This window comes from Vanacampus margaritifer, chromosome 6 (assembly GCF_051991255.1).
Source record: "Vanacampus margaritifer isolate UIUO_Vmar chromosome 6, RoL_Vmar_1.0, whole genome shotgun sequence".
NCBI lineage: Eukaryota > Metazoa > Chordata > Actinopteri > Syngnathiformes > Syngnathidae > Vanacampus > Vanacampus margaritifer.
This window is the reverse complement of record NC_135437.1, coordinates 11676122-11689851: the sequence shown is the minus strand read 5'-3', so window position 1 is coordinate 11689851 and position 13730 is coordinate 11676122. Positions and strand designations below refer to the sequence as shown.

General features: G+C 40.8%; 1 protein-coding gene across 1 annotated transcript; it reads left to right on the top strand.

Moving 5' to 3' along the window:
* The first annotated feature begins 3098 nt into the window (after positions 1 to 3098).
* LOC144053047 (uncharacterized) lies at positions 3099 to 13523 on the top strand. The gene is made up of 5 exons (XM_077567057.1): positions 3099 to 3973; positions 5817 to 5993; positions 8507 to 8716; positions 11313 to 11526; positions 12343 to 13523. The coding sequence occupies exons 1-5, from the start codon at positions 3500 to 3502 to the stop codon at positions 12519 to 12521; spliced, it is 1254 nt and encodes a 417-aa protein (XP_077423183.1). The 5' UTR covers positions 3099 to 3499; the 3' UTR covers positions 12522 to 13523.
* Positions 13524 to 13730: the final 207 nt, after the last annotated feature.

Here is a 13730-nt window from a genome sequence, read left to right as displayed (position 1 = left end):
TTATATCAGACAGGCGAGTCCAAAATTGAATGTGGGCTACTGGAAGACATGCAGTGTAATTGACAAGAAAAATAAGAGGCAGAGAAGATCCCCAATTAGGCTCCTGTAATCATCACAAAGCAGAGGTTGAATTACATGCTCTCTTTTTATGTGATGCTGCTCCATGTGTTAAATTAGTACTTGTTTGAAAGATTATAATTACCCAAATGTTGATGGTAATTTCTGTTTGCTCGACTGTGACGTCTCACTTTTAGCTGTGGGTTACGGTTTTCTTGGTCACCCGGAATGTCTAGCAGCTAGCTAGCACAGAGGTGGGCAAGGAAATGTAATGCAAAAATGCAGTAATCAACCATTCTTTCCAAAAATAAAAATCGATTTATTAAATTGTCTACTTACATAATTAGTTCATGGATTTATTGTATGTAATAATTAAAAAAAAATAGTTTTTAATACTATACAGTACAACTAATTTAGCATATGGCTTAATCATAGATGTTAAAATGTATTTTACATGTATTAACCTTTTTTTTTTTTTTACGTGGTCTACAAATGAGCTGACCCATATGTCTGTTTTTAAAATCAAATATGGCTGTTGCGCTTAAAGGTCTGCCCGCCCACCCATGAGTGAGCAGGTCCTGGCGGTAGCTGGATCCGGAGCTTTCAACCTTGACTGTCTATGTACGCGGTTTCGTTGCCGGGGCACCTAGAAACCAGTTAAGATGCAAGCTGAGTCACACCAGTACAGTGTGCCCTAACCCCCCCCCCCCCCCTATAACCCTCACCCCCTACTCTCCATCTCCCACACACTTGTCTTTTATCTACCATCCAAAGTGACCAAGTGTATCTTCAGATAAAGTCTACAAAAAATGAGGCTCCTTTATTTTTTTGTCTTCCCGATTTATAACTTAAATCACCCCATGGGGATAATTTAATAGGCTCCAAAGGTAAGTGGTTATAGCAGTGCAGTGTTCCCCGACTATATCACAGCTTGTTGTTAGTGCCCCAGCACGTTTTTTTTGACAACCATATTTTTCAATATTTTTACAGTTCAGTGAATTCCTGTATATTTTATATACATTTATATCATAGTTTTACATTCACCAAAGTCGCATATTCACCTATCTTAAGCCAAATCTCATATAAAAATATTACCCAGTACCTATATTGAATTGAACTTCATTTAGTCCGGCCATAGCTTTGTCTAATTTTATTTAAGTGCATTGCTGCCATCTTGTACTATCTAAAGGCATTTACAAACCTTTTTTGTTTTGTGTGAGTATCAATAACGTGCAGATTTTCGCGTGCTCGGTTTCACTCTATACTTATTTACTGTAATGCCCTCGCCATTGGGAAAGGAGAGCCACTATCACTGATGCAGAGAGAACAATAAAAATATGACGCTAATCCCACTCATTCAAGAGCTGCTGTCGGCCATAGCTGACGCCACAGACTTGCCAACTTCCCAACTTGCCTCACCAGGCCCCGCCTCTTAAAACGCACAGAAACTACTATACAGCTTTATTAAAATATTATGCTTGCATTTTTAAGTGGTTTATTCAGCATTCAAGAGTATGCATTTCATTTCAAATAGGAGGTAAATGATCATAACAGAGGGTTAATTAAATGACAAAAGCACATCTCACTTCACAAATCAGCACACCATTATTGTTGCATTCCTGCCTCTCTGCGTAGTCTTATACTCGGCAGCATCTTTCTGTTTGAATTGACCGTCACCATGGTGATGATCCGGTAGCTCGTTAGAATGGAGACAGAACACAGACTCTACGAAATTGATGTCCTCAAGCCTCATGCTCACAATTGCCATCTTATGCTCCAATGTAGTCTGATAATGCAACGTCAAGATGTACTACTTCAATGTGTTCATGAATAAATTCCAATAAAATCCATTCCAAATTTGTATTTTGTTGTAGTTTTTACCTGCTAATTACTAAACATGTCAAGCCTGAAGCCAATTTAGAGATTTTGTACAAACTGCACGTTTTACAGTGGCTCTTTATTGTGGGCAGCCGAGAGCCGCCTGTAGGGTCCAATCCTGCTGTTTAATTAGCACCTTGGTCTGCCACACCTGTGAGGTAGGTGGATTATCTCGGCAGAGAAGAAATGCTCACTAACACGATAGAATTCTGAACATTTGAGAGGAATGGGCCTATTATGGACTGTATACATGCACATGGATAAAGTTTTAGATCTGTAGATTCAGCTCATGAAAAATGGGAGCATAAGCAAAAACAATGCATTTACATTTTAGGACTTCCCCAATGACCCACAGGTGCATGTGGCAGGAACACAGACAGTTCACTGGACTGTTTCAAGCTCCCCCATTAACAGTTATCACTGTCCTGTGAAAATACACTGCCCCACATGACTTGGACTCTTTTACTGTTCAAAGATCCCCCCCTTGTCTTGATGTTTCTGTGGGAACCTTTGCAAATGTGGTGCAGGAAACTTTTCTCTGGAGTGTTTGTAACTAAATAGTAAAATTTACACTTGGAAAAGAGTAAAATATTCAACGTGAATTTTACTCAAAGTATTTTTAGTGAGTAAAAGTAAAATTTTCAAGGAGAGGTTTTAACTAAATTTATTCATTCAAGTTAGACAAGGGTTGAGGAACGAACTCACAACCTTCAGCTTGTGAGACAGCTACTCTACCACCTGAGCTATACCACTCCTACTGTATCCTTACCTGAGAGGAGACCAAAAACAAAATTTTCCTAATTAGGATATTTATTCTTATTATTGCTGTTGAATATCAAAACTGGCATATTTCATTCAATACAATACAGGTAGGCCTCAATATCAATGTGTGAGAGGAGTAGCCTACCTTTGGTACCGTTACTCTCAGGGAGGGACGGAGGGAGAGAGAGAGAGAGAGAGACAGACAGACAGACAGACAGAGAGAGAGAGAGAGACAGAGAGTGAGAGAGAGACAAGCCAGACAGACAAAGAGAGAGACAGACAGAATTAGAGAGAGACAGACAGACAGAGAGTGAGAGAGAGAGAGACAGAGAGAGAGTGAGAGACAGACAGAGACTGAGAGAGAGCGAGACAGACAGAAACTGAGAGACAGACAGACAGACAGACAGAAAGACAGACAGACAGACGGAGAGAGAGAGAGACAGACAGACAGGCAGAGAGAGAGACAGACAGACAGAGAGTGAGACAGACAGACAGAGACTGAGAGAGAGAGACAGATAGACAGACAGATAAAGAGAGAGACAGACAGAGAGAGAGAGACAGACAGACAGACAGAGACTGAGAGAGAGAGACAGATAGACAGACAGATAAAGAGAGAGAGAGAAATGAGGGGAGAAGACATGAGGGGAGAGAGTGAGAGAGCGAGCGCACATGGCACGTCGCAGGCGGCCAGTGTTTACCCCGTGGGACAGCCTTCTCCCTCCCACTGGCGGACGAAAGGGAGGCCGCTCTCCTACTGGCTCACCTCCAGACACAACTGCCGCCTCCTCCGCGTCCCCGGGTCATGGACGGCGTGCAGTCGCAACACGTCGGCGTGGAGGAGGCTGAGGACACGTTCCGCGCCCTTGCGTACGACACGGCGCTGAGCACGGTAGTGGCGGTGGCCGTGTACGTGGCGCTCAAAGCCGGCCTGGACGGCGTCCGGCGGTGGCGCGCCCGCATCTCGGTGCTCGTCGTGGGCTCGGGTCCCGTGGGGCTGACGGCCGCCCTGGTCGCTGTCCGCTCGGGGAAGGTGCTGAAGCTGACCGTGCTGGACGAGCGCAACCGGAGCGCGCTGCTCTGCCGGCCGCAGCAGATCGCCCTGGACCCGCGCAGCGTGGACTTTCTGCTGGGACTCGGCGTGGACTTTGACAACATGGAGGGATGCTGGCACGACGAGCACTTTTTCACCAGGATGGGCGTGTTCCAGGAGTACCTGCTCAGCATCCTGGAACAGAAGAAGCAGGAGGTGGACGTCAGGGTGCAGCTCGGCAGCAAGGTAATTGCAGCGCACTCGTTTTTTATATCTGTTCATAAGGGTTGTAAACAGTTGGTGCCAAAGTATAGCCTGCTTAATTTTTCGCACGCTGCCCCACTAAATTGTTGATTGACCACAATTAATGTGCTAAACTTTTTGCAATATTCTGTACTCATTTTTCTTGACCCCCATGCACGCCCCCACCCCCCCAATACATACACACGCATGCATACACTGTTGTAATAATGACATCATCATAGTGACACTTGTCCTCGTCCCTTCTCCCCAAGCCAAAACTCATCCAGTCCAAAGAAATAAGAAAAAAAAAACGTGTGAAGATTTGGCGTGGATTGGATAGCGTGCAAAAATGGATGAATGAATGCTCACTGAATATTTGTGTCATGGTTGCAGACCAGAGACTTGTTGTTTGTGTCCACCTCTCCGCCTCATTAAACACCAATGCTTGCATTCTAAACCCGCACATGACCTTGTTGTACGTCCACATTCCGCATTGGCGCCGATCATTTTGCAAGGTGAAGCGAGAGAGACTTCCGAAGTTCTGTTAAAAATTAATAAATAAATAAAGTTAGTTTGCATTAATGTCACATCTCCTTCGTAGGGGTTCCAGACCATCCATAGAGAGATACTACTACTACTAATAATAATAATAATAAAACCTTTACAAATAGTTTTATCAGTTTAAACTAATCCAAATATTGGTGTCAAGGAAATAAGTTGTAATGAGTGAAGACATATTTAGAAATAAGTAGTGCTTTGCTGCCATGATGTGGCATCGCTAGGCAATAACAAACCTTGAGGGTTTACACTATTTGTGGGCATGGGCTCAACCCTTACCACTAGAAAAAGTGCATTCCCGCCATCTTGAAGCATCTTGATAGCAGCTTGATAGCAAGGAACTATGTTGAAATGAGTTGAGGAGTTTCACTTAGACAAACTAAGTGCTTTGCCACCAGCTTGTGAGATCTGCAGGCAACATTGTGACACATAATTATTAGTGTTTGCATTAGTGGTGGGAATCTTTGAATGTCTCATGATTCGATTCGATTCCAATTTTTGGGTCTGCGATTTGATTCAGAATACATTTTCGATAAAAAATGATTTTTTTATTCAAAATGATTTGATTGACAATGATTTTTGCTTCAATCTATAGATGTGCAAGGAATTGTAATGATCTACTCCAGTCTGACTTGCTAATGCTAATTAGCGCGCTACTCGCGGCACTTTTATCACTCAAAAGAACGGCTCCACACTGCAAAACAACAACTTTTATTGGAATAACTTGATCGTGACTTTTTCCTTCTACTCTCTAATGTGGCTACAACTTAACAGTGTATTAGACCCCGTGGAACCACACTGCCCCTCAGTGGCCAAACCGGGTACAACATGAACAGCGCTCCAAATAAAGGCACACACAGACAAAGGCAAGACAGTATAAAATAATTTAAATAAAATCGATTTTGGGACATTAAAAATTGATTCCGAATCATACTAAATGAGAATTGATTTTTTGGGCACACCCCTAGTTTGCCTGTAGGCCCTTTTGTTGAATTTGTGGCCCCGTGTAGACATAAGGGGTCGTCAAGGATTTTAATAATAAACGTTGAAGAGAGAGATGATTGATGTCAAGGAAGAATGACATCTTTATTATTTTCTACATTTGGGGAGGAGCTAAGGTTGACCATAGAAAGTGACAGAGTCATGGCTGCAGGTTTATGTCCCTTGCTCTCAATGACATCAGCATTTGTCCAACCTCTAATTGGTTTAATGAACAAAACTTGTTGCAGCCAAGTTTGACTAGCAAAACTGTTCTATAATTGCAATTGAGGTGTGTTTTCCCTTCTAGTTCACAGAGGATTACCTGCGGCGTATCCCAGCGAGCGAGTGGCCACGCGTGATTGTGGTGGCTGACGGCTCGTGCGGCGACTCCTGTTCCGTCTTGGGCCTCAGCTCCGACTACACAGTAGAGTCGTGCCACGCCTACGGAGCCAACGCCAGCATCGAGAGGCTGGACCAGAGACAGGTGCAATAAACCAACGCGAGCACAAACAAACTGAAGTGTACGAAGTCATCAGAAACAGGATATAGGAGGATATTAAAAAGACCATAAAGCCACAATTTGTGCAAACAGGCAATAACAAAAGTGGTGGGGAATATAAAGAGTCCTGTTGGCATGTCAGCAAAAAAATATTTGTCTTTCTGACAAGAGCAGTTCTCCTGATGGGGGTGGATAATGGCTTTTATTTGCGATGTCCATCATGTGTATTTCCCAGCTAAGCTAATATGAAATACAGGCAGCAATATATTGATTTTCATCTTATTTCATATGATAAATATCACATCACAGTTCCATGCAGCATGCTGTGTGGGTTATTACAGTGCATATAAGAAGTCAAGACCCCTGATCAAATCCGAGGTTTTCTCTTTTTGCACCATTAGTGTGAACTAGAATCTGTACAGCTCAATTGAAAAATCAATGACATATTTTCGAGAAGGGAAGATAAATAATAATAAATAATAAGAAAATATTCAACTGAGATAATGTGGTTGCGCAAGTGTACACACCCTCTTTTAACTGGAATGTGTTCCGATTCAACCAATCAAATTCAAACTCATGTTTAATGGGAGTCAAAACACACCTGCCACCATTCACAATGTCTCTGATTAACAAAAAATAAAATTCAGCTGTTCCAGTTTGGTTTCCCATGACTTTTCTTTTCTTTTTTGCTTTCCCACAAAAACCTGAAGATTTTGTGCTATCACTGGGTGCTATTTTGAACTGGTCATAATTCCCTCCACCTTGACTAAGGCTTCAGCTCCAGCTGAAGAAAAACAATGAGAACAAATGGTGTTCTGTTAGGATGAGCATGTTGTGTTTGCACCAAACATACCTTTTGGATTTATGGCCAAAAAGTTGGTTTCATTCATTAGACAATGCCAAAATGTTAAAACAAAGTTGAACATTTGAGCTAAAACCCAGTTATAAGAGGGTGTGCAGACTTGTGCAACCACATCATTTTAGTTTATTTTTACTTCCCCTCTTGAAAATATTTAGATTTTTTTTTTTACTTGTGCAGGTCACATTAATCAATCTCATTTCCTTATATCATAAACCCCCCGCATTTGAACAGGGGTGTGTAGACTTTTAATATATCCACTGTACATGCTGAGTCACAGTCTCTCTTACTATTTGATGCTATCCTAACTATTCACATCACGTCCTCCAAACACGGAGGTCGTGTGGCTTCCTCTTGTTTTGACCCCTCCCCCCCGCTCGCCCCCCTCCAGGCTTGTTTCCTGTTCTGATTGAATTTGCCTCCCAAGATTTGACCCGGCTGGCCTCGCTTACTGTCCTTCCCCATCCCTGTCCCCGTCCCCATCATCTTGCCATCCGCTAAATGCTGTTTGATCCCACTTGGCTGTTTTATGTCACTACAAGGGAGATGGATCAATTCCGGCTGGAGGGAGGTTGTAATGTTGTAGTGTTGAACTGAAAGGGATCCATCATAAGCAGAGACGAGGAGTTCGTGTACTGTATGTTCTCTACTTTATCACCGCATAGAGCTCATACATGCAAATGGCTTCCTTCGCCACATATATAGTCCAAATGAGGGGGTTCTCAAACTTTTTGTATTGAAGGATCCCTTACAGTATAATCCCAACATCAATTAACTCATTCACTGTTACGGATGTTTATAACCGTCAACTGGAATCCAACCAATGATTTTGATGCAACAACGCCTTTAAAGACAATAAAAATGGTTTCACTCATGGAGACAGCACTTCGTAATCAATCTCAATGCAAATGAAAAGGAACCCCGACTGTCATGACAAGTTTGCGCTATATTATTTATTTGGTTGGTACTTACATTACTATGAGATTCATTTTTCAAAAATCATTTCCGGTTTAATACATTTTGTAGAAACTTTATCTGGACGTACGCCGCCATTGTTATTTACGTTGCAAGGCATTCAGTGCGCAGTGACGTAGAATGGCGGCAGGCTCTCGGCCGAGCGATGTAAAACATTTATAAAGAAAGCAAGGTAAGCTTCCGTAGCGTTCCTAAATATATTAAAATATATATATTAAAAAAAAAAAGACAGCAATGATGATGAGATGTCAAATCGGTAAAATTACCGAATGGACAATACTGACCTCTCTAGAAAAAAAAAGAAAGAAAAAAAAAGAAAGAAAAAATATATATATATATATATATTAAACTGGAAATGATTTTTGAAAAATGAATCTCATAGTTATGTTAGTACCAACCAAATAAATAATATAGAGCGAACTTGTCATGACAGTCAGGGCAGCTCTGCTTACCTTTTGCTCATAGTTGTTCCAGATTTTGTAATCCTGCCATAGCTTGAAAGTGGCTCTGGATCTTCACCCTGTCTTCCTGATGAAGTCATAGGCAGAGAAACTCACTGTGGGGGGGATGTTACGTAAATGAGACCCTCAGTTACTATAACAGTCAATTCCCCGGTTGAGATTTTGTGTGACTTGTCCTTATTGTGTCGCCATCTTGTCGTCAGGTTCCCACTCCGGAGATCCGCGCCCACAGTCTCTACTTCGACTTGTCCGCGTACGGTATGGAAGCCCCGAGGGAGCACCGCAACACAGCGGCCAAGCCGGGCTTCCACTTGAAGATCTACGGCACCTTCAGGAACCGCTACATGGCCCTTGCGTGTCCCGCCTCTGACGGCAGGATGGTCCGCTTCCTCAGGCATACGGCAAACTCCTCGGTGAGTTACTAGTACTCTTTGTCCTCACACTAGTAGAACGATTCGAGTGCTGTAATAGTATGACTGTGTCATACTAATAATGTTTTTTTTCACTACTATGGCTAGTCGGTCAAAAAAAACTTTGACAAGCACACTCTTTGTCTGCACAATTCAATACACTAGTAGAATACTTTATTTGCACTAGTAGTTTTCTATTGCAAGTGCCTTGTGGAAGGCAGTAGTGGAAAAAACATTACAAGTTCGCTCTGTCTTAAGTAGTTTGACAGTTTAATGCACTAGTTGAATGACTAAGGTGCACTAGTGGTACAACTGTCTTATTGTAGAAGGTAGTAGTGCAAAATTGTTACTAGCAAACTGTTTATCTTCACTATTAAGACAATATAGTGCACTCATAGGATGAGTAGTAGCACTTGCTAGTAATATTTTGCCACTACTAGTGCCTAATTGAAGGCAGTAGTGGACAAAAAAAAGTTATGTCCGCTCTTTTTGCTATACTAGGTGGACAACTACAAGTTACTAGTGTGAAAAAAACTGAGCAGTGTACATTAGTTGACAACTCTGTGCTACTAGTACTACTAATGTCATTATAACATTTTGACAGTTGACACCCAGTGCTTCGCTAGTAGTAGTAATATTGCACATACAGTATGTCACACACAGAGGTGGTCTTCCTGTTTGGCAAACACAGCAAATTGTCTGTTTTTGCTATTCTTTTAGTCTTAATTCATTCACTTAAAAAACTAATACAAACACTGAACACCTCATGCGATGAACTATTTCATCTTTTCGGCAAAATGGTAAACTATATCAGATGATGTTATCGATCACAGAAAAAGTGTTGATAGGAGATTAAGAGATTAATCTAGTGCAGGAAATAGGCAAATTTTCTCAAATTCTTATTTTTTAGTTGATGATAAATAAGAATAGGCCTACTCAAAATATTTACAGTTCACAGATGTGGGGTTTGTCTTGGCCCCCAAATGACACCAAATACGAACTGACCAAACATCAGAGCCGTGTTTACGGAATGTGCTCAAGGTGTTCAACACCTTGCACTCAGCGGATGGACCATGCTCATGGCAGAGACCATTAGAGAGAGAGAGAGAGAGAGAGAGAGAGAGAGAGAGAGAGAGAGAGAGAGAGAGAGAGAGAGAGAGTGTGTCTGTGGATGCACTCAAGTGTGTACGTGTGTACTTTTTGTGTGTGTGGCCGCAGCATACACGCACTCAGGTACATGGCAAGGCCATCCTTGTTGCTACGTGGGCGTCCATTCACTTGCCGTGTAGCGTTACTTGGTAACAGATGCCTGCGCCAGTTTGCGTGAAAGAAACCATTCAGCGTCACTGAACAGGAGGGGAGTGAGCGAGGTTTGCTTGGTGCTACCATTACTCTTGAATGGGGAATTGTTCATCTTCAGGGCTTTGATGACCCGCCACTGATTCCAAGTCATCAACTTTACAAAATCTGAATGAACCATCTGGGATCGATACATTTTTGAATTGTTTTAGCTGTGTTCATGCTAATGAAACTTCTCATTTTCTCATTTGCAACTTTAGCTCTTTAAAGAAATCAACATAGTGGTACTTTGATTCATGAATGACTAGGGATGTCCCGCTAACGGCAATATCGTCAGCGATATTAACTCATTCACTGCCATTGACGACTATAGACGTCAAAAATTCATGTGAACTATTTCTATTAGTTTAATTTTTTTTCATTTCATTACATTTTTTATGAAAACCTATAAAAAAATTGTATTGTACATTTATAACATATCAAATTTGTGATTAATCTTGAGTTAACTATTTAAATTAGGGGCGTCAAGCGATTACATTTTTTAATTGTAATTAATCACATGATTTCACTAGTTAACTAACGATTAATCACTAGTTAACTAACGATTAATCACAAATTTTATATCTGTTCTGAATGTACAATAAAAAATTATTTTGTTAGCAAAAGTGGAAAAAAAAATGTAACTAATAAAAATAGTTCAAATGAATTTTTGACGTCTATAGCCGTCAATGGCAGTGAATTAGTTAAAAATGACATGACATCAATAAAAAAAAAGAGGTTTTGTTTGTGCAGTTTCAGCACCCTTTGGTGGTTAGATTATTAGTGCGGGTTAATTTCAATTAGACATGTTTTGGTCATGTAAATTTAAGAGCCACGTTAATCACCAGAGAGAGGGAAACGAAACATGTAAAATTCAAAAACTACATAGACAATGATACTATGCGCCACTGAGCCAATAGGATCACATGACAATAAAATGACTGGCCAAGCATATTTCTTTGTCACTGCTGGTACTACGTACAAAAACACAATATTGTGCTCCCCCCACCCCCCCCCAATAATAGATTGTATTTAAATCATTTTTTATTTTGCTAACCTCCACACATTATCGTAATAATAATGTGACATTCATATTGTGATAATATCGCTAGAAGCAGCCATAAGGTTGTAGTTGAACTCCCACCTTGCATACAAGTTTTTATTCAATTGTATCTCTACCTTGCTAACATTTTTTTCCCTCGAGAGAGTTATTGTCCAAAATGTCATTTTAAGGAGCATCTTTCTTTCTTTGCTCGGTCAGATCATGAAGAACATTTTCCACCAGTCCTTCAACGCGTACAAGACGGACATCGAGCCGCGGCTGAACGACGTGACGCTCTACCACATGCAGTGCAGCCGCCGCCTCTTCGAGATCCAGCTGTCGCACAGACGCGTCAGCGCCGCCTACATCGAGGGGGACAACGTCGCCGTCACCGTGGAGGGAGAAGCCGCCCGCGTCCTCAACTTTGACACGGGTACGACACACCATCACGTTCTAAAAGGAGATATACACTACTCTTTAAAAAAAAAAAGGGGGATATTGAGATTTGGGTGAAATTAATTTGAGCTCTGTAAACGTTGAATGCACTTTTGAATGTCTAACTGCAGCGTCAGTTTCTGGCATGTGGGCCCAATGTTTCAGTGTTTTACTACTTTTTTGGACAACTTGTTGTCTAACAAAGAGCTGAACTGCAAAATTCACAACGGGGATTTAATCCATGAAAATTTCCAAGGCCTCTCTGTGACTCTTCCAGTCTCTTTGTTGTAACCTGTCAATGAACCTATAAGCTCACTAGCCATAGGCATTTTGATTTTATTTTATTAATAGCGATTGTTCACCATATACAAAATCTTCTTTTCCCATATAAATGAATAGAACTGCCATCAATCCGTATCAGCCTCCTAAAAAATAACAAAACATTGTAGCATTTTTTTTTAAAATAAGGAAAATAGCACTTTATGATTTTGTACTTCGTTAACATAATTAAGTGAAATGTAAATAATGAAGCCGTTTGTGCATCATGATTTAAAACAATATCATTCATTGTGCTGTTCCTTTTTATATGCACGCCTTGGCCACTTGGGGGCAGTATAAAACAACCAAACGGTTATACATGAGATGGTCACAAATTCACAAGTATGCAGTAATATAGTCATTTTCAAAGATGATAACACACTCGACATTAATAAAATTACCATAGTTCATTCATTCAATATTTATTGTGGAATTTCCAGCAGAATGCGTTGATCAAATAAATTGTGATTATTATAAACTCCATATTGTCCTCTAGGCTGCGGGGTGAATCTAGGCCTGCGAGGCCTGGAGTCCATGGGCACATTCATCTATCGCACGGCCACTGCCGTGGACCAGCACGACGTCCTGGAAGCCCTCTCGGCTAAGATGCAACACTCCAAACAAGTGGCTCGCACCTTCAAGCAGACGGGCCTGACTGAGTCCATGTATGCCTGACATTGGCTGTTTGCATGGATGGTGCACACTGTGTCCACCTAGTGGTCACAGAGAGAAAGTAACACCAAATGAGTAGACCACCTCAAAGCGCACTGTAATGATTATCTGATGTCTTTGCTAGAATAGCATATTTTTGTGTGATGGATTGTATCCTTTTTCATACTCAATGTAAAAATGATGATGTAAAAACTACGCTAACCAACTAAATAATTTATTACGTGCCAATCACACCCTTTAAACTTGCCAGTTGTTTCAGTTCCTACAAAGTCACAGAGAGAATTATCCATAGATTGTGATTCTGCTGAAAAGAGTAAATGCCTCCTGCTCTGACTACAGCTTAAGAATCTCAACGTCAGAGATTTTTTTTATAGTTGCTTAAAAAAAAAGTTTTTCCCAGGTTCATACTGTGCCCCCCTTTAAGGAGTAGAGCTTGAGCATCTTTTTTTGTGTTCTTTTTGTTGTTTCTTTTTCATCAACAAAAAAAAAACTCAGAGCGCTGAAAGGCGACCTGCCAGGCTTCGTGTCCCACTCTGTCGGTCATTGTTGTTTTCATGTTTTTGGATGAGTTGTAACTGGGCCAATTGCCTTTATAGTGATCAATAAGGTAATCCAAATCTGAATCTGAAGTTGACAACACAAGCCAGTGAGTACAATATGACTCCTGCTTTGACTGCAGCTGTGAAGGAGTGTCAATAGTTTCCATCAACACTACAAAAATGTCCTTTTAAGACCCGGCTTCAACGCACCCCACAGTAGAGGGGGCGGGGTGATGCAACAAGACATGACTGCCCTCTCAAACAGATTGATTTTCAGCAAATTGAGGGTGGTTAAAAAAAAGGTTCTGTCATTCTTGAGTATTTTAATAAAGAAAAAAAAAACACGTCTTTATTAAGAAAAGACATATTGATTATGTGAATAATCCTGTGTTAGTAAAGGTGATGTCATATCAATGTGATTAAATTTTTTTATTATGGAGCGAATTTAATAAAATCCTTGCGTGAGTCTGTGCTCCTAATCGATAAAAAATGTCATTCATTTGACTAAATACCAACACAACAAGCAAAAACAGTGCATCTGAATGTTAGTTTAAGTCATCAAAGTTATCTATCATCTTTCATGAGATTTCACAGATGTTTGGTCTTTGATCACTGTTCATCATTTTAGTAGCAGACATAACATTTTTAAATTACTTACTTATTTCTCAGTGGC